Genomic DNA, 23,648 nt, shown 5'->3' on the forward strand with positions numbered 1-23,648 from the left:
CATTTGGCAAAAAAGATGGATTCGACCTGAGAGAAACCCTGTCCTTATGAAATATTAAATGGGGGTCCTGCAGGACAAGACTTGAATTTCTGATATTCTTCTGGCTGAAGTGATAACCATCAAAAACAAAGTTTTCCAGGTCAAAAACTTTAAATCACAAGTTGCCGAAGGTTCAGAAGGGGATGAAATGAGAGACTGTAGGACCAAGAGTAAATCCCATGCAGCAATGGGTTCTTTAAAAGGAGGCCTTAGCATTAAGGTTCCTTTCAAAAAGGCCTTACAAAGTTTATGAGACATAAGTGAAGAACCATCAAAACCAACATGGAAATTAGATATCACAGTGAGATGTACTCAAATGGGAAAAACTGAGGAGCCAGACTGATAAAGGCCAGAAATACTAAAACTTCATCTAGAGGTGCTGCATAAGGGTCAATATTACTGTTAACCAACCATCTGGCAAATTTTATCTATTTGTTTTGGTACAACTTTCTAGCTGAAGGCTTGTGGTGGGCCAAAATGATTTGTGAGACCGGGAAAGTAAGAGAGGAATGCCTGGCAATCATGAGAACTGGAAAAGCCACTCAGTGAGCTTGAGATGCTGGAGATTCCGATGAACAATTCCTTCTGGATGAGATAACAGGTCTGGAGCTGGGTCCAGAATCCAAGGTTTCTGATGTAGGTAAGGCCAAAGGAAGAGAAAACAGACTTGTTGAGGCCAGAATGGAACAATGAGGATTATTTTGTTCGTCGACCTCTTGGTTTCTTTAAAAACTGACTTACCAGAAGAGTCAGGGAAAAGGCATACAGAAGACTGGGAGGGCCAGTTGTGGAGAAGAATGCCTCTGGGTGACTCCCTTGGAGGGGGGATTAGGGCAAAGTAACTGTTGCACTTGTTCAGAGGAGACGCAAATAGATCACAGCAAGGTTGGCCCCAGTGGCAGAATATCTTTTCTGCCACAACTGGATTGAGAGACCACTCGTGAGGCATTAAGATAGTTCTGCTCAACTTGTCCACAATTACGTTTGAGCTCATCGGAATCTGGATTGCCATTAGAAAGCGGTTGGAAGAAATTGTTCATTGCCATACTCTGACAAAGCGGGTAAGACTTGGTTCCCCCTTGTTTGTTGATTTACCAGTCTACCGACATGTTATCTGTTTGTATTGCCACTGTTCTAAATGGGAGGGTATCTTGAAATGCTTGCAATGCTAAGAGCAGTGCCCTCATCTCTACAACACTGATATGAAAACTGGCCTCCATCTGGGACCAAGTGCCTTGGAATGACCTTCCCAGATAATGCTCCCCCCACCCTATCTGGGAAACATCAGTGGTCACTATGGCTTGGGGCTGAGGTAGGACAAAGGGATGACCTGACAAGATTTCATTGGAATGGAGCCACCAGGACAGGTCTTGTTTGCAATGATTGGTAATCAAAATCTGATGAGACATTGGTTGGTTTAATAATAACCATTGGGAGGCCAGAAGCCATTGAAGAATCCACATGTGATATCTGGCCATGAGAACTAGAGTAATAGATGCTGCCATTGACCCTAGAGCCTGCAGGATGAGTCTTGCTGGAATACGTCTGTTCTGAATGATGTGGTTTACTTGTGATCTGATCCTCTGGAGCCTTTCTAATGGGGGTGATGCAAATCCCATGATTGTGTCTAGTATAGCTCCAATGAATTCCAGCTGTTGTGTGGGTTCCAAATGGGATTTTTCACAATTTATTGTGATTCCAAATGTAGTGCAAAGATGAAGTATGTAATCTCTTGCTTTTATGAGTTGATGTCTGGTGGCAGAGGTAAGGAGCCAGTCATTGAGATATGGAAACACTCGGAAACCTAGCAGTCTGTGATGCACTGCTACCACTGCTATGCATTTGGTAAACACCCTGGGGGCTGTGATGAGGCCAAAGGGAAGTGCCCTGAACTGATAGTGGTGACTGGTTCTCAGCTGGAAGTGCAGGAATCCTCTGGAGTGCTTGTCCATTTTTATGTGGTAATACGCATCCTGTAGATCTACTGAGCACATTCAGTCATCTTTTACCAAAAATGGAAGTATTGACTATACTGGGACCAACTGGAATTTGGTTTGTTGAACTGATTTGTTCAACTGGCTGAGATCCAAAATGGGTCTGCAGTCCCCTGTTTTTTGGGCACTAAAAAGAACCTTGAGTAGATTCTGGATCCTCTCTTGCTTGCTGGGACTGATTGGATGACTCTTTTGTCAAGCAGTTTTTGGATTTTTAAGACTGCTGCTTCCCTGTGACTGGGTGGGACATCTGGGAGTCTTGTTTGTGCTTTTGGTTTTGTTGAAAGGGGAATGATATATCCTCTGGAAATGATCCCCTGCACATATTTGATTGATGCCTTTTGCAGCCAGGCAAATTGGTGCAGGGATAATCATCCCCCAGCTGCCTCCAGAGAAAGGCAATTGGGCCTCCATTCAGGAGCGCTAGTAGGAGTTACCTGAGAAGGAATCTCTGGACCACTGGTTCTGCTGGCCACTTCTGCCTCTTGGACGGTGTCTTCCATTATTACTTCTTACCCCGCTAATCCCAGATAAGTCCTTGCCACTTGAGTCTTGGAAAGGACCTTGGGTCTTTCTGAACCATAGCCTCCCACTTCTCTGGTTCCTAGAGTAGGGCCGCTGAGGAGTGGAGAAGCATACGTCCATGGTAGAAAGAGTCTTCCCATCTTTCTCACAACTGGCTAGTATATCTTTAACCTTAGGTCCAAACAGGGATGATCCTTCAAATGGAGTATTGATGAAAGAAGATTTAAATGGCTCCACAAAGTCACACAAGCACATCCAGGCAAGTCTCCTGATGGCTAGTCTGACCTGTTGCTCTTGTCATCCCTTCAGCTGCATGAGCAATTAACTTCACAGATTAATTGGAACTGGATTCCTACTGCTCCTGTGACAGTGTCTGAAAGCTATTTGATCAGATCTCTCTGCAGCCTAGTGAAGTATGCTATATAATTCAAAGACCTGAGAGCGAAGGTCGATGAAGTGTTTACGGGCTTCCCAAACCTATCCATAGTCCTAGACTCCCTGTTAGGAGAATGGATAGTAGGACATTCTTCTGCAAGTTCCTTTTATGCGGCTGTCATTATCACCATGGCGTCTACAGGAATACCCTTGGCCCTATGTTGTTCATCCTTAGGGGCAGACAGAATCTGGTCAGGTCTCTTAGGAATTGGCTCGCTGGAGTCAGGAATGTTCCAGTCCTGCTAATTGATCAGTTTAATAAGCTTGTCAGTGGGTAGAGAGATCCAAGAGGTAGAGCGCTGGGCACAAAAAGCCTCCAGGTATACTGATGCCTCTGACGAAAGTTGGAGGGAAGTCCAGCTACCCCTCTGCTTCAGAATTTATAGGATGTCCCCGAAGGAAAAATCATCAGGGGCAACCTAGGGGAACCTTCCCAATCTCGAAATCAGTATCCTCTGTGAAAGACTCTTCTGGGGAGTGCTTCCTCTTGTACTTTTTCTTCAAAGGTACCTCTTTGGTGGAATGTTCTGGAGAAGTATCTGAAGAAGAAATCACCATGGTACATTGTCCCTGAGGCTTCTGTACCCACTGTCCCATGGATGAATCTGGAGGAAGCTTCGGTTGAGGGGATATACAAGATACTTCGCCTGACAGGGATGGCATAGACTGTGAGTCCACAATGGACAAAGCCTTCTCCATGGCCCAAAAGGCAGGTCCCCTGTAGAAGGATGTGAGCCTGGGACCAAAATAGACTCCTTCAGAACTGTGGTCCCACGCCACACCAAGGAAGCTGCTTCTAAGGCAGAAGCCAAGGCCAAGTCTACAAATGCCAAGGCCCTGAGGAGCATGGAGATCTCCAAAAGTATCGAAGTTGAACCCTGCCCTCGGAACCAGCAATGAAGCCTTGATCCTGGGAGGTCTCTGGTTCCAACAAACTGGAAGAGCTCAATGCAATTACTGGTTCCTGAGAAGGAGCTCTAACCCACACTGAGGCAGTCAGAACCAGAAAAGTCATTACCAGGGGCTCCAAAATCTCAACTGGAGTCAGAGGAGGAATCTGAATGGGCATTGAGGAAGGCCTGGCTCCAGTGCTGAACTGGCTTGGAACCGAGGATGGAGACAATCCTGTCATTGTCAGAAGCTGGTCGACCAATCTATAGCTCACTCACAAAGGCTCATAATAGACAAAACAGAGGAGGCTGATGGGGACTTAGGTGGTCTTGGTTCCAAAAAAGGACTTGGTGGATGGTCAGCAAATGGGTCCACCAATGGAAAGTAAGAGATCCTTAGTAATGTAATAAGCCAAGGCTGCTTTGGTATCAAGGGTTCAGATGGTACAGAAGCTTCAGATGTCTGCAATGAAGTTTGAGTTGAAGTCAAGTCATCTTTACCTATCAGTGCCGAAGATGCAGTCGACACCGAAGGAGGTCTGGTCAATTTTACAGGCGATTCCGAGGAACTTGTCAGAACCAAATGTGATCATTTTTTAGTTTTGGGTAAAGAAGAGGAAAAAGAGTTTGGTTTCAGTCTTGGGATGAAATATAGTCTCTTCAAACTCACCCTTCAGTAGTCCCTTTAAAATAAGCTTGTTTCTCCACTCTGTCAAGATTCTAGTGGAGAAAATATGACAAATAGCAAAATCCTCCTGGAGATGGACAGCACCTAGACAGTAAACACAAAAGGTGTGTCCATCCGAGTTGGGCTTTTTTCTATCACATTTTTGGCACCTTAGAAGACTTATCGGCCATAGTAAAAAAAATAAAGGCCTAAGCCACGGTAATACACACACACACACAAACACACACACACACACACACACACACACACACACACACACACACACACACACACACACACACACACACACACACAGGAAAGGGAGACAGAGAGAGAAAGTCGATTACCAGTGATGGTAATACAGATTACTCTGTGGTAAGGGAAGCAGGGAAAGGAAGTACCAACAATGGTATGTTAGATTACCTAACAACAGAAAGTGGGGTAAGAGGAAGAAAACAGTCACGCTCATGCTGAATATGAGTGAAGAGCAGGTAGAACTGTAGAAGAATTATACAATTATAGAAAGATGGAGATAAGGACAAAAAATGTAAGAAATTCATAATAATATACTGCCAAGGCTCAAGAAATTGGTTGAACGCATCTGACACTATGACGCGGCAAACAAGATCTGAGGTAATTTAGTGAGAAGTATTATGGGTAGAGCCTAGCTCGAGAGTTTTGGGAGGCACGAGCTAGAAAAATTGCCAATTCGGTAATGACTCACAGCCAAGAATTGAGTAAAGATTGACAATATCATATCCATTGTTTTCAACCTGTTGGAGTCAAGTAGATAAACAACTGATCTGTTTTTCTAAAGTCCTTTGTCATATGAAGATTAAAAACAAAACTGTCTGTGTAGATTTAAGACATGAAGCATGTATTCATCTTTGTTAGTGACGTTAGAAAAGAAAACAGGAAAGTTAATGGCCTGAGTGATGTTTGCATCTGAGGCTACTTTGGGAGGATTAGTTCATAATGTAATCCTATTTTATGGAAAACCAAATAAGGAAATTTTGAAGAGAGTGCTTGAAGCTCAGAAATCCATCTTGCTGAGGTAATGGCCACTAGAAAGACCATTTCCATGAAAGAAACTTGAGATCAGACTTGGGTGATAGAAGGTAAACTCTGCAATAGCAGTGCAAGATCCCAGGGTGGAGTAGGGTCTTTAACTGGTGGCTAAGTAAAAAAGTACCATTAAGGAAAACTTTGCAGAATTTGGATGACGCCAGAGGTGAAGCATTGCCTCCAGTATGATAATGTGAGGTGGCTGTTAACTGAACTTTGATGGTGGAATAATGAGCTCCTTCTTGAAAAGATAAAGCAAGGAAATCTAGAACAGCAGAAACAGGTGCAGTATCTGATGGGCCCAACAAGAAAATATTTTCCATTTACTCTTGCAAATTTTCCTGGTGGAAGTTTTTTGGGATGATAGCAATATCTGGCAGACTGGGGAGGAAAACCTGGGCTGTTTAACCACTAGTGGTAATGGAGAATCCATGCAGTTAATTTGAGGCCTGCAATGTCCAGGTGCACCATGGCCATATATCTGGTGAACACCCTGGAGACTGTGGTGAGACCAAAGGTCAGGACTGTAAACTGATATTGACTAGCCCCCAGCCAAAAGCACAGATTTCTCTGGGAGCAACTGTTCATTTTGATGTGATAGTATGGCCCTGGAGATCGATGGAGCACATACAATCATTCTTTCATAAAAAAAGGTAGAATGGACTGACCCATGACCATCCAGAACTTGGAGTTCTTTTCAAACTAATTGAGACTGCAAAGATCCTGAATGGGTCTCGTGTCCTCTGTTTTCTTTGGCACTAAAAAGAACCTTGATTGAGTTCTGAATCTTCTCCGGTCAGGTGGTACCTCCTGGATGACTCCTTTCTCTAGCAGCCGAATTCTCTCTGGTCTGGTGGGACCTCTTGGATGACTCTTTTCTCTAGCAGTTTTTGAATTTCTAAGGTTGCTTACTCCCGCTGACTGGGTGGAATGTCAGGTAGCCTCTTTTGATTGGTTGGTGGGATTTACAAAACAATGAATAAAATAGCCTATGGATATAATCTTTTGCACCTAGTTGTCATTTGTTATTAATTCCCAGACTTGTGGGTGAAGAGACAAATACTCCCCTGACTGCCTCCAGAGAAGAGCAGTCATGTGACCCATCAGGAGCAGTGGAAGGGTTTATTTGAGAAGGTATCTCAAAACCCTTGGTTTAGCAGGCCTCTTCTGCCACAAGGGCAGTTACTTCCATTGAAACTTTCCCTCCCTTGCCTCTGGGGAAAGCTTCTCCTTCATGAGTCATGGAAAGGACCTTGTGACTTTCAGAACCATATCCTTTTACCTCCATGCTGATTCCCATGGCAGACAAGGTCTTCAAGTCTTGCTCATTGAGGAAAGTGTTTCTTTCACTGTTGAGCCAAGCAAAGAAGCTCCATCAAAGGAAGCATTGATGAATGAAGAGTTGAATGGCTCTGCAAAATTATGTAAGTGCATCCAGGCATGTCTCCTGATGACTCTGACTGAACCCGCTGCCTGTGAGGTATCTTAAGCTGTGTAAGAGATCAATCTAGTGAACACATTGGAGATAGATTGAAGGGTGGCCGGTTGTGAAGATAACTGTTTATGCTCCTCCACAGACATGGACCTTGGAAGATGTTTGGAAAGTTCTTTAACAAAGTCTCTCTGCAATCTTGTGAAGTGTGCCAAATACTTCAGGAACTGGAAAGCAAAGGTCATGGAGGGATAAATTCACTTTCAAAATCTGTCCAATTCCCTGGACTCTCTGTTAGGAGGATGGATGGAAGAGCTCTGTTCTGCCAACTCTTTTTTTAGTGGCTGCCACCACAACCATGGCATCCACAGGAATTCCCTTACTCTAAAAAGGCTCATCTTTAGAATGTGCAAGAAATGTATCAGGGTGACTTTGGATGGGCTCCGTGGTATCCAGTTCCTTCCATGCTCATTGAAACACCAGATCTATGAAGTCATCAGCCAGGGGGTAACCCAAGACATAAACAGGTCAGACCTGAAAGCTTCTATGAACACTGACTCCTCCTGGGAAGGGCAAATGGAAGAACATCCACATTTCTAACTAAGGATCTCTAGAATTTCTCCAAAGGAGATGTCTTCTGGTGGAGACCTTGGAGACCCCCTCACCTTCATCGAAGTCAGGATCTTTGGTTAAAGATTCCTGAGGGAAATCTATGTGCCTCCTTTTGCAATATCTCTTCCAGGTCATCTCATTGGCTGGATGATCTGGAAATGTATCAGAAAATGAGGCTCAGAACTAGGATACAGTGACAGTAGAGGGGTAGGATCTGAAGAAATAAAAGTAGATTTTACTCATGGATGAGGAAAGTCCTCACCACCACCTCAAAGGTAGGAGGATTGGGAGAAGATGTAGTGGCTTCATCACAGCTGAAGCTCCAGGCTCTGATGATCCTCAACTCTGCCCAGGCTCCTGCCACAAGGGAGGAGTCAGATGTGACCTGTCCAGTGCCGGGGGGAAGGAATGGCTCCAACAACTTTGGAGTTGAACCCATCCCCCCATATCCAGCACTGAAGCTTTGTCTCTGAGACTCATCCTGCTTTAGGGGGATTAGTGCCAAATGAGTCAGGGACACAGATGGAGATGAATACCTAGCTATATTCAGGTCTGAACCATTGACTCTTGGGATTCTCAAATTCATGGGCTCTGAAATCATTGAAGAGATTGTAGAAGGAGAAATAAGTGGATAAGAAGCAGTTTGGAGGCTCAAGGATCTGATGGGTGATGGAGCCGATAACACCTCCATCTGAATCTAAGCCCTAAGAAACTTCCTCATCATCCTAGCCACATCTGCTTCAGATAGGTTTCGAGAGGACCTGACAGAGGAGGGTGTGGAAGGAGGACATGACTCTCTTTGGCATCTCCTGTAAAAAAGGGGTGATCAGAAGCATGGAGAAATAAGCTTTGGAGGGAAGTGAGGACTCCAGGATCTGGAGACTTAAAACATACCCCAAACTCAGATTCAAAGGAGTCAGATCTGATCTTTTTACAATTTTAGCTGACAGCTCTGAGGCTGAAGCAGATTTCAAAGAAAAGGTGGGAGACCTTTTTCTGTACTCTCAGGACTCCAAAGACTTTTGTTTCTTGGTGGGGTTTGAGCCCCTGAAACAGATGCAGCAGAGGAAGAAGCAGAAGGTGGAGCAGCTCTTTCGAGACTACCATGTTGCATCAATCACTTAAGGCCTGAGAGTTAAAACCAGCACAGATTTGGCATGAAATGTCAAGGTGGACCACTCCTAAACAGTACATGTATTCCCTGTTAGTGCTGGAATTGGGTATCTTTTGCCAGAGGAAGTGCCCTTTTTAAAATCTGTAAGGATTTCAGCCACAGTAAAAATAAAACAGTAAGACAAACAGATTTTTTTTTGGGGGGGGGTGGATTACTGAAAAATATAGAAGAGAAAAATACCAGCAACAAAGTAAGCTATACTCTATAAACATGTAGGAAAAAACAGAAAGAAAGAAAGAAAGGTAATACCAGCAATGTAACAAGCACCCCAGAACAACAGGTAAGAAGGAGAAACAAGAGCAACTAATGCTAGAAACCTAAATAACTAGCAAGGGTAGAAAGATGAGAAATAGACAGAAAATTAAGAATTACCAGTTTTACTCACAAATAAGCTATAGAAACACCCTGTAAGCTCAGAACAGTGCAATCCACATCTGAGGTGAAAAAGCAGCAAATGAGAACTAAGGTATTACAGGTTTTGAGGCATTATGAATAAAGGGAGAAACCAGAGAGTCGGATCCAAAAGTCTGAGTAAATGCAGCTGAGCCAGATCTCTGGTCAGATCCAAGACCTATCTGTTGAAAAATTACTGAAAATGACATCAGATCTGTCTTCCATGTTAAGAACCACAAGTCATCTAGATTAGCTGGTCCAAATGGAGCAAGTGTTAGCATCTCTAAAAAAAAAATTAAGATCCCAGGGAGGGGCCACCAGTTTTCTTGGAGGCTTTTTATGCAAAACCCCTTTCAAGAATATTTTAACTGAGAATGCATTGAGAGCGAAGGATCCATGGGAAGACATGCTGAAATGGCTGATAAATGAATCCTGACAGAGGAATAAGAAATTCCATTGGAGAGTAACTCTCATTAATATTGTAAAACCACAGAACAGCAAGCCCTGAATGAGTGCTGGTTATGTTGTTGGCACCAACTAGAAAACATTTTCCATTTGCTAATATAGTTTTTTCAAGTATCAGGCTTTATTGTCTCCATTAGTACCTGATGTGTGTCCTCATTAATAAGTGCTTAAAAGGAATTATCTATCATCCAAGCAGTCAGTTGAAGATGATTGATGTTGGGGTGTATCATACCTGCTCTGGTCTGAGTAGATCCAGTCTGTTTGTAAGCTTGCCGTAATGGCCCCTGACCATTTCCAAAAGGGAGAACCATGGTTGCCTGAGCCAGAAGGGAGTCACCACAATGGTCTTGGGGGATTCCATCTGCATCTTCAGAAGTACCCTGGATATTAGTGAAAAGGATGGAAAGGCATACAGGAACATTCCCATTGAAGGAAAAAAGGCATCTGTCTTCTAGGCCTTCTTACATGGAGTCCTGGAATGCAACCTTGCCAGCTGATTGTTCAGAGAAGAGACAAAGAGATCTACCTGAGGAACTCTCCACAGATGAGTCAAACACTGGAACACTCCCTGTTCTAGTTTCCATTTGTAAGAGTCTGTCCTGGTCCTCCTTAGCTTGTCTGCCACACAGTTTTGCTCTGACAGAATGCAGGATGCCTGCAGAGTAAGATTGTGCTATGAGGTGATATCCCAAATTAATGTGGCTAGTTTGTAAATGAGTGCAACCTGATTCCCCCTTGCTTGTTCATCTCACACATGACTGTATTATAGTCAGTAACCATCTTCCCAGGGACCAAAGATTATTTACAGAGTTGAGTGCATTGATCTGTGCAAGCATTTCTTAGGTATTTATGTGCTTGCATATGTCCTTGGTGTCCCACAGCCCCTGCACTTTTATGCCTCCTGAAACTACTCCCCAAGCAAAGGTCAAAGTGTCTGTGGTGACTGACTGCTTTGGAGCAGGGGTGGAGAAGGGGAGTCCTGGATTTAAGGATATCTGTTTACACCAAACAATTTCTGTTCTGACAAACACCACCAGTGGGATTTGAAAAGATAAAGGGTGTGGAAGTGGAACCAAAAGGATTTTGGGTACCACAGAGTCTTACTCAAGATGTGACTTGCCAGGGGTATCAAGGGAATCACAGATGTCTTGAGACCCAAAATCCTAAGGTATTCAATTGCAGTGGCTGAAGTCTGAGTGGAAAACCTTAGAAACAGATCTTAATAATATTTTCCTGTGGAAGAAAAACTTTATGATCTGTAGTGTCTAGTCGACATCTTCAGAACACAATACTGTGTGAAAGAATCATTGAATGTTCCCTTGGTATCACAGCTTGTGTAAGAGATTTCTCACCCAAGAGAGAGATTGAAGACAGTTTGAAAAAGATTCTGTAAAGATAAACAAATCATATAAATATGGAAAATGTGGACACCCTGTAGCCTGCAATGAGCTATTACTGGAGCTAGACACTTTGTGAGCACTCTTGGTGCAATGGATAGTCCAAAGGTTAAGTCAGAGAAATGATAATGTGATCCAGAAACACAAAAACTTAAGAAATGCAGGAAGTATGAATAATAGGAATGTGATAAGCATCTTTTAAATTTAGTGTTACCAGGAAACTTGAATGAGGAAGGACAGGTAACAGGTCATGAAGTCACACCATTTTGAATTTGGGAACTATCACAAACAGGTTTAAGAAAGAAATATCCAGATCTGGTCTCCAAGTATTTGCCTTCTTTGGCACCAAAAAAATCTAAAACCCCTTTCCCATCTGTGAAGAGGGAACTGGTTCTATCACTCCCTTGGACAGCAAGTGATTAAGGGCAGGTAGAACCAAAAGAATCTAGTCTACAGGATGAAGAATTACCCTCACGAAAGGAGGAATTTCCTCTCATTGCCATCTGTAATCTTGATGAATAATCTTCAGAATCCATTTGTGTGAAACTATATGTTGCCAAAGAGAAAAATGGAGATGTAGACTTTCTGGAAGAAAAAGAAAGAGGCTACCAGGGTTGGAGGGGGGAACAAAGTATTTTAAATAGTCATTCTGACACACTGGACTATCCTTGGTTTTTGGAGTTTCCAGAATTCATCTTGTAACCCCCTTGCCATTTCTTCTTAAACATTTGTTTATCTGCATTTTGTTGAGATGGTTTATTTTGTTTCTTCTAAGATTGGACAAGGAGTTAGAAAATCCCTTGGAAAATATAGAAAAGGAGGCTGAAAAAGCTTAGAGATTCCCTGTATCAGCTTTCCCCTATCACACTTTTTGATAACCACTGCTGCAGAGGGACAAAAAAGTTATGTAGTCACCATAATGTTAGATCTTTGTTGTCATATTCAGTCCATTTCTCTACATATGGGTCTTAGATCCAACTGCGGCCACTTCATAGCTTAGGATTCAGTGCTCAGACTCCTTCCCTAACTATAATCCCTATACCCAGAGTGAGTTACCTCAGATCAAGTTTGCCCACTTATACGCATTTGAAAAAACTGACAGAAAGAAATTCCAGTAAAAGATAAGTTAAGTATATAATATGGAGAAGGATCAAGTGTCTGTCAAGGAAGAGAATAAGTAGATAGACAGCCTAAACCTTCAGGAGCCACAGCAAGGTATGTTAGATCCATCTCATAGGAGAAATTCAATAATGAAAAATGACTTGTATGAAAAATTATTAGGAGGAGGCTGAAGGGTTGGGGGTAGTAGAGGAGGGGACGAAATACAGAAACACAGATCTAACTTTATGGTCACTACATAACTTTCATATCTGATTTTGTCTTTTCCATCCATTTCTCTACATATGGGACAGAGTTCCCAGCTACTTAACCCTTGGGAGGTCTCATGGAAGAATATTCCTGAGTACAGCTGAACCAAAGGAGGCCCTGGACCTGGACTGGATATCCAATTTATAATGAGACATGAAGGTATGAACTTTTCACAAGACAGTAGCAGCACAAATGTCATCAATTGGAATTCTAGTGAAAAAAGTTGTAGATGAGGCCACAGATCTCAGTGAATGTGCTTTAGAGTTTGAGGGGAGTGATAACCACAACTCTTGGCAGACATGGGAAATACACTGATTCAGGCAATGAGTTAATGATGTTTTGGATATCACTTGTCTAAATTTGGATTTTGAAACTGAAACGAATAGCTGAATGGGCTTCTTAAAGGGTCTAGTGCAGTGCAAGTAAAAATGCAGCTGGTGAAGAACATCTAACAAATGTATGGTATAGTGATGAACATCTAACAAATGCATGGTATAGTGATGAACATCTAACAAATGCATGGTATAGTCACCCTTTTTGGAGAAATTTTGAAAAATAACTGTCAGATTTATGCTCTGGTTGTTAGACGATTCAGAGGTCACCTTAGGAAGAAAAGATGGATTGGTCTTCAGACATACTCTGTCTTTGAAAAATTAAATAGGGAGGTTTGGAAGATAATGCATGCAATTCTGAAATTCTCCTGGCAGAATTAATAGCCACCAGAAATAAACTCTTCTGTGACAGAAACTTCAATTCAGATTTAACCGCAGGTTTAAATGGGGGGAGGGGGTCCTATCAAAAACTGCAAAACAGTACTGATATCCCACGGCAGAACAGATCTCCAAGTGTGTGTGTCTGTGTGTGGGGAAAGGCAGTGTAGAAGGAAAGTTCCCTGGAGAATGGACTGAGATAACCTAAGAGCAGCTATAGGTGTATGACTTTCCGCAATGTAGCAGCTAATTGAACTCTGATAGTTGAATAGCTAGCTCCATCATGAAAAAGGTGTGCAAGGAAGTCCAAAATTGAAGTAATGGGGGCTGGAAAAGGGTCAATGTTTTTTTTCCATAGCCTTAATAGAAAATCTTTTCCATTTGATCTTGTAAAATTTTCTAGTGGAAGGTTTCTGTGATGAAGATAAAATATGCACAATGGAAGGGGAGAAGGTAGACTATCAAACCATCATATGAATTGGAAAAAAAACTGCAGTTAGTCTGAGGGCTTATATGTTCAGGTGAGTCCAACCAGACAGCTGAAATAAAAAGTTTGTGTCTGAGCCCAAGTCAGAAGGTGAGTGAACTAGATGAGGCCAAAAGAAACCATATATGATGAGGCCAATGAGGGGCTATGAGGATGACTTGAGACTTCCGACACTAAGGCTTTCTTTAAAAACTTTGGGATCAATGGTATTGGGAGAATGGCATAAAGACGTTCAGGGGGCCAAGGGTGTACCACAGCATCCCTGGGTGACTGCCCCTAGTGGGGGATGAGAGAAGTTAACCACCACTGAATATGGTTTTTGCAAATATTTTTTTTTTTTCCCTGATAAACGCCAGAGATTGCGTTGGCTGCAGTTGAGATTTCAATAATTTTACTGTTATCTTATGGCCTTGACACAATTGAATCAAGGAACCCCTTGCTTGAATGAGTAGATTCTTGGAAGAAGCGGCTATAAGCCTAGTATCCAAGTAGGGAAATACCCAAAATCCCTACAGCTACCACTACTGTCATACATTTGGTAAACATCAGAGAGGCTGTAGTGAGACCAAAAGGCAGACCTCTGAACCATCAGTGACTGACTCCCAGCTGGAAGTAGGGACACTTCCTGGAGCATCTGTCCATCTTTATATGGTACTATGCATCCTGAAGATCTATCAAACACATTCAGTTGTTTCTCCTCAGGAATGGAAGAATAGACTGAATCGTAAACATCAGCAGCGGCCTTAAGTCAACTGGTGCCCTAGGCAAAAGGGCTCCACGGCAGCCCCCACCACACCACCCGGTGTCCCCATCCTGGTCTACCTACATCAAATAAATACTAGAAAAGCGCCTCTGCTAGACCGGTACCTTAGGCAGCTGCCTAGTTGGCCTCACTAGGGAGAACAGGTTCATGACTTTTAAGAAAGGGCTGCCCTGATGGGACAAGGAGAACAGGTTTTAGACACTGAGAGACTCTATGCAGGAGGATTGGATCTGACTTTAAAAAGGAAGATCTATCTCTGGGTTTAGGGAGCACTCTCTTGAATGCCTCAAATGCTGAGCTTGCAACAGATCTGGGGAGCTTGACCTCCGGAGTTGAAACCAATGGAGGCAGCTCAACCCTGGAAGCCATTTGACTAGTATCTGAGGCAGTCACCACAGCCAAACTGTCTAACACTTAGGCCCCTAAAGGAAGGAAATAATATGAAGACATTGTATTTGATCCAAACCTCTTGGAGTCAACAATGATGTTACAGCTTCAGGAGCTGGACAGTTTCAACAGGGTCAGAGCCAACCTCAACAAGAGAACTGACAGGAGTCGAACAGACATGAAATTTTGGCTTTGATACAAACCTATCCCAGGCTACAGTCAGATCCATAGCCTCCAATCTGAGGGGTCAGATCAGAGAAGAAGTTATAACTTGGTTAAGGGGAGAAACAGCCCTACCGAATCTAACTGTGGCAGAGCTGGCAGTACCTCCAGTTGAATATAGTCTATAGGAAATGTCTTATCATCCTGTCCATGTCTGCTTCAGTGAGACACCAACCTATTCACTCAACGTTTTCTGGAATTCATAAATTTCAATGCCTGGGATCAGCTTGTCCACACCCCCACCAGGAGCAGCAATATCCTGGACCTGGTCATTACCAATATGCGTAACCGGTGTTCCATGCCAGAGGTCAACTCCTCGCTGGTCAGATCCAACCACAAGCTAATCACTGTAGACATCCATATCCCACCCCACCCCCATTAAAGAAACCACCATCAAAAACTACTCCAAAGACAACTTCATGCTTCTTAAGACAGAAGTGGCAAACTTCACGACACCCATGCAGACGGAAAATGAGGTACGACCGCTGAATCTTACACAAATGCACTGTATAAACACATACATGAGTGCAAGGATCGTGTCATCCCCAACAGAACCAACATGCTATCCTCCAAAAAAAGGAAGCCAATCTGGTGGTCCTCTGCCATAAACAAACTCTACAAAAGAAGGAAGAAGTTATTGCAAAAAAGAGTAAAATCCCAAGATTGGAGGTACTCCCTGGTCAGCCTCAGCAAGAAGCTGAGATCCCTCATAAAATCCTCCAAAGCCAGTTATGAAAATAAAATCATCACTGATTCCAAAGACAACCACAAAGCATTCTACAGCTATGTCAGGAATCTCAATGGCAACACTCAGATCTGCTCTGAGCTACCGCACAATGGCACTAAATATACAAAACCAACTGATATTGCCAACATCCTGGCAGATAGGTTCAGTGTTACCTTTACCTCCCTCTCACCCTCCAAAGGGCCCATCTTAATACCGGAAGAGTGCAAAGCCCCTGTAATCATGGATGAACAAGTAAAGACTGCACTCTCCATAGCCAAGAACACAGCATCCATGGGACCAGCCAATATCCCAGGCTGCGTACTGCATGAACTACAGAACTTACTGGCACACCACCTAAGTACCATGTTCAATTATAGCCTCACCTCAGGCTATGTGCCTACTGAATGGTGCACAGCAATGGTTATCCCACTTCACAAAGGGGATGCCACCACAGACCCCAGAAACTACCACCCCATTAGCCTGACGAGCCTAGTCTGCAAGGCCATGGAAAGTATCATCTTGCAGCTTATAAACAAAGACACAGGTAACCTCCAAACCTTGGTCCCCACACAGTTTGGGTTTGTAAAAGGTAGATCATGTCTACTAAACCTTATTGATTTTTTGAAGCAGTCACTAGAGCAATAGACGAGGGCAAGGTGGTGCACACAGCCTATCTTGATCTCGCCAATGCGTTCAACACCATCCCCCACTCTGGTATTATAGATAAACTCACAAAACTAGTCATAAATCCCTATGTCACAAGATGGGTTGCCAGCTGGCTTACTTACATAACCTACACTGTGAAAGTAGCAGACTCCAAATCAGACTTCAGACCAGTGACAAATGGAGTACCACAGGGTTCAGTCCTGGGTCCTCTCCTGTTTGGTATCTACTTCTCTAAAGTACAGGCTAACACAGAAGGTCTTTGGCTAACTAAATTCGCAGATGACTGCAAACTAAGAGCCATAAACGAAACTCCTAACGATGTGGACATCCTACAAAAGGGCCTCACTGAGACAGATTCCTGGTGTCAAAGACATGGTCTCAAGCTCAATGCCAAAAAGTGCATTGTCATCCCCTTTGGTAAAAACTCTGTACCCATGAACTACCACATAGGCGGTAGTCTACTTAACACCAAAAGTGTGATAAGAGACCTTGGGACACAGGTGGACAGTAGTCTCTCCTTTGATAATCACATTGCCACAGTGGTCAGGAAATCCTTCTATGTGGCACACCTCATCACAAAAGGTTTCTCATCCAGAAAAAAAGAGGTCATTGTTCCCCTCTACTCATCACTCATTAGACCCATTATAGAGTACAATGCCCCTTTTGGTATGTACCTCACAAGACATCTACAACAACTGGAAAGGCCACAAAAATACCTCACAAAGAGGATTACTGGCCAAAAACAGATGCCTTATGCAGACCGTCTCAAAAAACTCCAGCTTTACTCCGTCGCATATCGCCTACTCAGAGGCGATCTCTGCCTAACATACAAAGCTATGTCAAACCCAAAGCTGTCGGACATGCTCCACTTAAAGAAATCCCAATCCTCCAAGCTACACGCTCTAGGGACCTAAACCTTGTCACCACAATAAACAGAACATGCTGGAGGGATAGATTCGTGTCCCAGAGACTTCCCATACTCTGGAACAGACTACCTATCTACGTCAAACAGAGCTCCTCATTAGCTCTCTTCAAGAAAAATCTTGATGATTGGATGGGTAATCGGAAATTCACCCCGGGGATCACTTCTGTGGTTCTGCTTGACAGGGGCACAGGAAAATAATTTTCTTGGGTGGCGAAAGCCAGGATACCTTTTTGGCTAGGCTTGTATAGGCCCTAGGGCCAATAGTCTAGTACCTACCTATGAACCTATGAACCTATATACCTATGCTTCAGCTAATCAGTCTTCCAAACTGCTGCACAGTGTTATAAACTGCCTCCCAGGGGTATTGGGGACATTTTTTTGGTAAATCCAGGTAATGTTCACCAGGAACTCTTGCCTGCTACAGTAGAGGAGGATGGCGAGTGCCTACCTCTATATTGCTTTGGGGCTGGTGTCTGCTTATAATAAAATGTTTAATTTATAAATTCATTTATTTGCTTATGGAGCTTTTCTCCCCGGGCCTCCACTGAAAATGGGCACGTTCTGGCCCAGTGGACTTCCCCGGTAATCAAACTGGAAATAAATAAATAAAATAAATTGTTAACTGGGTATGTGAGCTAACAGGTCACTCCCTGGACTTTTTTCAGTCATTACCTGGCCGGAAAGGCAAGGGTAAAATACTACAACACAAACTCAAATACACACCCAGACACACATACACAAACAGACTCTAATAGATAGAAACATTGCTATAAATGCAAATATACAAGTATAGATAGAGATATATAGACAGCTACAGATATAGATCTGTATGTGGAAAATTTAGTGCAACCAGGTAAATAATGAACCAGCATAATTTTGGAGGTTGGAGAAAACCAATGCAGACTTGAAGAAAACATACAAAATGTCACACTGACAGTATTCATCGGTTATTTATAGAGGCTGATGTCTCTTACATGGCTTTTCTTTACTATTTTGAAATATTTCTTCACAAAGAGCTTGCAGTCAAAAACTGGGATTAATACTGGTTAAGAAATGTGGGGTGGGAGACTATCAGCATTACTGGCAAACTTTTTAACCGGAACAGCGCATGCTTTTCGTGTGAGTCTCTCTTAATTAGGACTTATACTTCTTTTCCTTTACATTTGTTGCTACGTTTTTAGATTATTTCCTCTAAGCTTTTTTTTACTTTGTTCATTTTTATTTTGCTCTTGTCAAATTGTTTCTCATGTCTTGAATCTCTTTTCTGTCAAATAAGAAGACAGAGCTTTAAGTCCACCAAGTGGAGAAGCATTAAATCTTAGACACAAACAGTTTTCTGTGTTATGATCAATCCCTAAACAAAAATGGCCACTGTATGTAGAAGTCTTTTGGGCTATCTTTCTAACTCAAACATATTTATTGATTTACTTAGAAGGAGAAGACATACCATCTAAAGAAAAAGTAATGAAAATGAAGGTGTTTTGAAAAATGTGTCTGATTCTGTAACTTGAAGGTACGTGTGAACGATTAACAGATATCTTTCAAAAAACGTAGCTGAACAAGCAATGGATTTCTATCAGCAAGGAGAAATGAAGAAGGACAATGTCTGTAATTTAATTATGTGAAAATCCGTTTTCAATCTGCATCAATGTCTTTACTGGTAATAGTTAAGCACTTACCTTCACAGAGAGTAGAAATTTTCTACTGATAGAATCAGAATAGTGTGGCTTTACTGGTCCATAAACACAAATGTTAAGATTTACTGTTCTAGAGACCCTCCCAGAGGCATAACATGTAGATACCACAAACATATACACTAATCCAAATTCACCCATATTAGTTTCCATTGTAGCCTTGTTTAATTTCTATAAAGAATTATACTTCAGGTTCTCATTTCTGCATACATTTACATGAAATGCAGACACTCAGTTTATCATAATTGCATGTGGAGTTACCAAGCCGTGTGGATAAATGTAATAAATTTTGGCATTCAGTAAATGTTATTCATCACTTTAAACTGCAAATAGTCACTGCAACATTAACTAATCAACACTTAATGCCAAAAGTATTACCTCAGCCTCCTTGAGAGATCAAATTTTGCAGTTGCGTTTCCCGTTGGACTGGTTTTAGTGGAACACACATCTCTGAAAGAAAACCTTATAGTTAAAAACAGATAATGAAACAATGCCTGCTGCAGTAACTAGATTTAAAATCCAGCCTTGTGGAAATAATTTTACTGTGTTTCAAAACAACAAGTGAATGCAGTCAAATAACTAGCTAGCTTTCTGTCTGGTTTACAATCATGGGACTTTCCTGACTGCAAAATCTGTATCCGAGAGTTATCTTTGTGGCAATGAACAATGAGTTTTTGTGGTCAAATTAAACTAAAATTCAACATGTATATATAAGGGTAGTACTGAAATATATAGTTTCAGATACACAGTACAGAAATGTGATAAAATGTTTTGTGAAACATGTTTTTAACCAGCAACAAACAGTTTCTGGAGGAAAATGCACATTACATTACTAAGGTAATTTTTTCTTTGAGCTAAACATAAACAGCAGAAGCTTGTTAGAGTGCAGTTTTACTCTTTTACTGCTGCCCAACTCCTATGTATAGAAGTATAAATGATGTAAGTGCTTTGTTAATGAAACAAAAAGAAATAAGAGATGAGTAGTGTTATGAAATAAAATATGTAGGATGTGTGCGTGCCTATGTGTCCGATTTTATGGTACTGAATTAAGTTAATGTTAAGAAGGTGAAGGGGTGAGATATCATTATATGTTTTGTGAGTGTGTGAGAAATAATGAATGCAGTGATGACAACCTCTCTTAGCAGGTTGAGGCTGGATAACCTGGAGAGAAGATGGGGCTAGCATGAATTATTACTGCAGATTGCAGTAACAGCAAATTCCTTATGTTGACATGTATTGCTGTTTTGCAATGTTGCAATTTTCTAACATAATCCAGGTACACTGAGTGTGCTGATTATGCTCTGAAATCAGGAAAAAGACAACTCTTATGCAACTCTCTGACATCAAAGGGATGCATAACAAGTTTTGTTATGCACTCTTCAGAGCTGTTATGTTCTAGTATCATGCTTGAGTGCATATAGCATCAACTAACGAACTGTATGGGCAAATGGTAACAGCATTTAAAAAATTGTAAACAATTCATACAACCACAAAAAAGACAGATTAAAGTGTTTAATAGCTTTCAAACCTGCTAACTTGTCAGAAGTACAATTAGCTTCTGGCCACTGTCTGTGTTGACTGGTAACAGACTCTGAAGGGTCAACATTTTGCATTTTGGTACTTTCACAAACTGATTGAGAAAGGAAAGATCTAGAAATGGTCTCTGTGAAAAATCATACTTTGAAAACAGAAACATTCTGAAGTAGAAACTTTCCTCCCTTTGGTCTAAAGGGCACTGGTATTATGACTCTTAGGGTAAGCATGTGTTGAAAAAACAAATGAAAGAGCACTGTTTATTTTGGGGTGTAGGGAGGAATTCCCCTGAAAGGAGGTATGTGCAACCAGAGCCACCTTTAACCTTCCTAACTCAGTATTAGTAGCCAAGAGTCTGAAACAATATTTTGACAAAAGGAAAGATGAAGAACCAGTCTACAGGACAGACTTAAGAGATGTAAGGACAGGGAGGAAAGGGAGGGGGGAATGCTGGCATAGTCATTCTGAAGGCAGAGTATTTCCCTTGTTTCTGAAGGGATCCCCATTTTTTATTGTTCCCCTCTTGCCATCTCTTTTTTCTTTCCTGCTTGCCAGAAAATGGCAAGGGTTAATTATGATTTATTTTAAAAAAATGTGGAAGAGCTGGCAAGATTTACAATATGGGGCTTGAAAAATCTTAGTAACTCCATGAATTAATTTCCCTCTGCCATCAAACTGGGTACCTGAGTATCAGCACCTCTGTGTCTAAATTAGAGTTCAAAAATGAAACTTATGTACTTATAATGATAGATCTCTGTCGTCTGCTTCCAATGAATGGGTCTTCGGATCACAGTTACATCTGACTTGGGCCACTCTCAAGCTTTGGATCCAGTACCTCATATCGAGTTTGCTTTCACTACCAGAGAAAGGAAGATTTATAATAACCAAGAAACCACACAGTACAAATAAACCAGCTGTCCTATACAGGCTTTGAAGAGCACATGATCAAACAAAGGTAACTCAGTATGGTCACTCCAGGAATCCATAGAAAAAGATTAAAAGATGGGGGAATGAGGAAGGAACACTGAGGAAGGATGGACGCAGGCAGCACAAATCTAGTGTTATGGTAATTACATAACTTTTGTGTCCGATGTTGTCCCTTCCATCGACTCCTCAATCGATGGAACAGAGTTACTAGCTAGCGGAACAATTGATTGGTCTCATATAATGAGATTGTGGAGAGCAGCCTAACCACAGGAGGCTCTTGAACTTGATTGTAAGTCTAATTTACAGTAAGAAATGAAGGTATGAACATCAGAGCAGTAGAGATGTCATCAAGAAGTACTCTACGGAAGAAAGCTGTAGAAATAGCTACAGATCTTGTTAAAAGAGCATTAGGAGATGTGGATAAGTACAAGACCTTTTCTTTTTAGACATGGGAGATACAGTCCAAAAGCCAATGGGAGAGCATCACCTTAGACACTCCTTTATCCATCCTGGCTGAGAAAAAGGAGACAAATAACTGATCAGTCTTTCTGATTCTCTTAGTACAATGCAAACAGAAATGAGGTGGATGATGTACACCCAGCAGGTGTAGCATGTATTCACCCTTATTGGAGAAATTCAGGAAGAATTCAGGAGGGTTGATTAACTGATTGATGGATTGGTCCTTAGAGATACCTAGTGCCCCTGCCTCCTGCCTAGCAGTTCTACCAGGTAGTTAACATCACTGACCTTCTTCACCACCTTGTAGGGTCCCTCTCAAGTTGCCTGCAGCTTGTTGTGTCTGACAGGAATGAGAACCATTACTACTGCCCTACAGCATACTCTCTTCCTCAAGCATTCCTGTCATACCAGACCTTTTTCTGCTGTTGGGCTTCTGCCAGGTTCTCCTGGGCCAAGCCCATGAGTTCCCTGAGCCTTGTCCTGAGGTTTAGGATATATGCCACAACAGACTCCTTGTGAGATTCATACTCACCCAGTCACGCATCTTGAATCAAATCTAGAGGTCCCCTCATTCTATGTCCATACAACAACTCAAAAGGTAAAACACCTGTGGATTCCTGGGGCACCTCTCTGTAAGCAAACAGATGGGTCAAATATTTGTCCCGGTCCCTCTTAAACTGGTCTGCAAATGCCCATAGCATTGTCTTGAGTGTAGAGTTTAACCTCTCAACAAGACCATTGGTCTGGGGATGGTATTGAAAACAATGCCCTTTTCGGCATGTACCTCACAAAGCACATGCAGCAGCTGGAGAGACCACAGAGATTCCTCACCCTGGAGAATCCAGGGCCTCATACATCTACTCTACACAGATAGGCTAAAAGCCCTGCCCCTGTACTTAGTCTCCTACAGACTCCTCAGAGATGACCTCTATCTGGCATACAAAGCAATCTCAGACTCCACCCTGATGGGACTTCTGCATATCTGCAAGTCAAGTTACACTTGAGTAACCCGCATTGAGACCTCAACTTGGTCTGCGACATCAGTAGGACTTGTTGGTGGGACAGATTTGTGTCCCAGAGGCTCCTTCTTTTGTGGAATAAACTCCCTCTCCACGTAAAGCAGAGCACCTCATTAAATCTTTTTAGAGCAACCTGGATAACCGGATGGGGAACAGAAAATACACCCCTGGGATTCCACCTATGTCCCTGCTAGACAGTGGCATAGGGTGTTGACTTGTTGGAACATGGGCTAAAATTTTGGCTAGGTTTGTAAGGGCCTCAGGGTCAATAGCCTAGTAACTTCCTATGATCCTATGGTAGGGTGTAGTCTTTAGGTGCTTCACTCCATAGTACGTCCACAGACAAGCCAGCAGGTCTGACAGAAATTGGCACCTCTGTCAGTCAGTATTACTTTTGGGAAACCTACCCTGCTGAAAATCTCTAACAAAGCATTTGCCACCTTTTCTGCCTTAATGGAGGGCATAGCCACTGCCTCAGGGTATCTGGTAGCATAATCTACTACCACTAGGATATACTTTTTCCCTGTGGAACCTGGGGTACTCAGAGGCCCCACAATATCCATAGGTACCCTCTGAAATGGCTCCTGAATCACAGGCAAAGGCATCAAAGGAGCTTTCACCTTGTCTCCTGCCTTGCCTACCTTTTGGCACTGCTCACAGGTCCTGCAATACT

At 42.4% G+C, this 23,648-nt stretch overlaps 1 protein-coding gene across 1 annotated transcript in view; it reads right to left on the reverse strand.

Annotated features, from left to right (window-relative positions):
• The window catches only part of LOC122808584 (protein NLRC5-like), an 849,388-nt gene that overhangs the window by 45,706 nt on the left and 780,034 nt on the right, over window positions 1-23,648 (reverse strand). Inside the window, exon 16 of the mRNA XM_044079540.1 lies at window positions 19,416-19,487. Coding sequence (XP_043935475.1) covers window positions 19,416-19,487 — 72 coding nt within the window. The remainder of the gene's footprint in view (window positions 1-19,415; window positions 19,488-23,648) is intronic.

The sequence above is a fragment of the Protopterus annectens genome, chromosome 8.part0 (assembly GCF_019279795.1).
Source record: "Protopterus annectens isolate FY-2018-M chromosome 8.part0, PAN1.0, whole genome shotgun sequence".
Taxonomy (NCBI): domain Eukaryota; kingdom Metazoa; phylum Chordata; order Ceratodontiformes; family Protopteridae; genus Protopterus; species Protopterus annectens.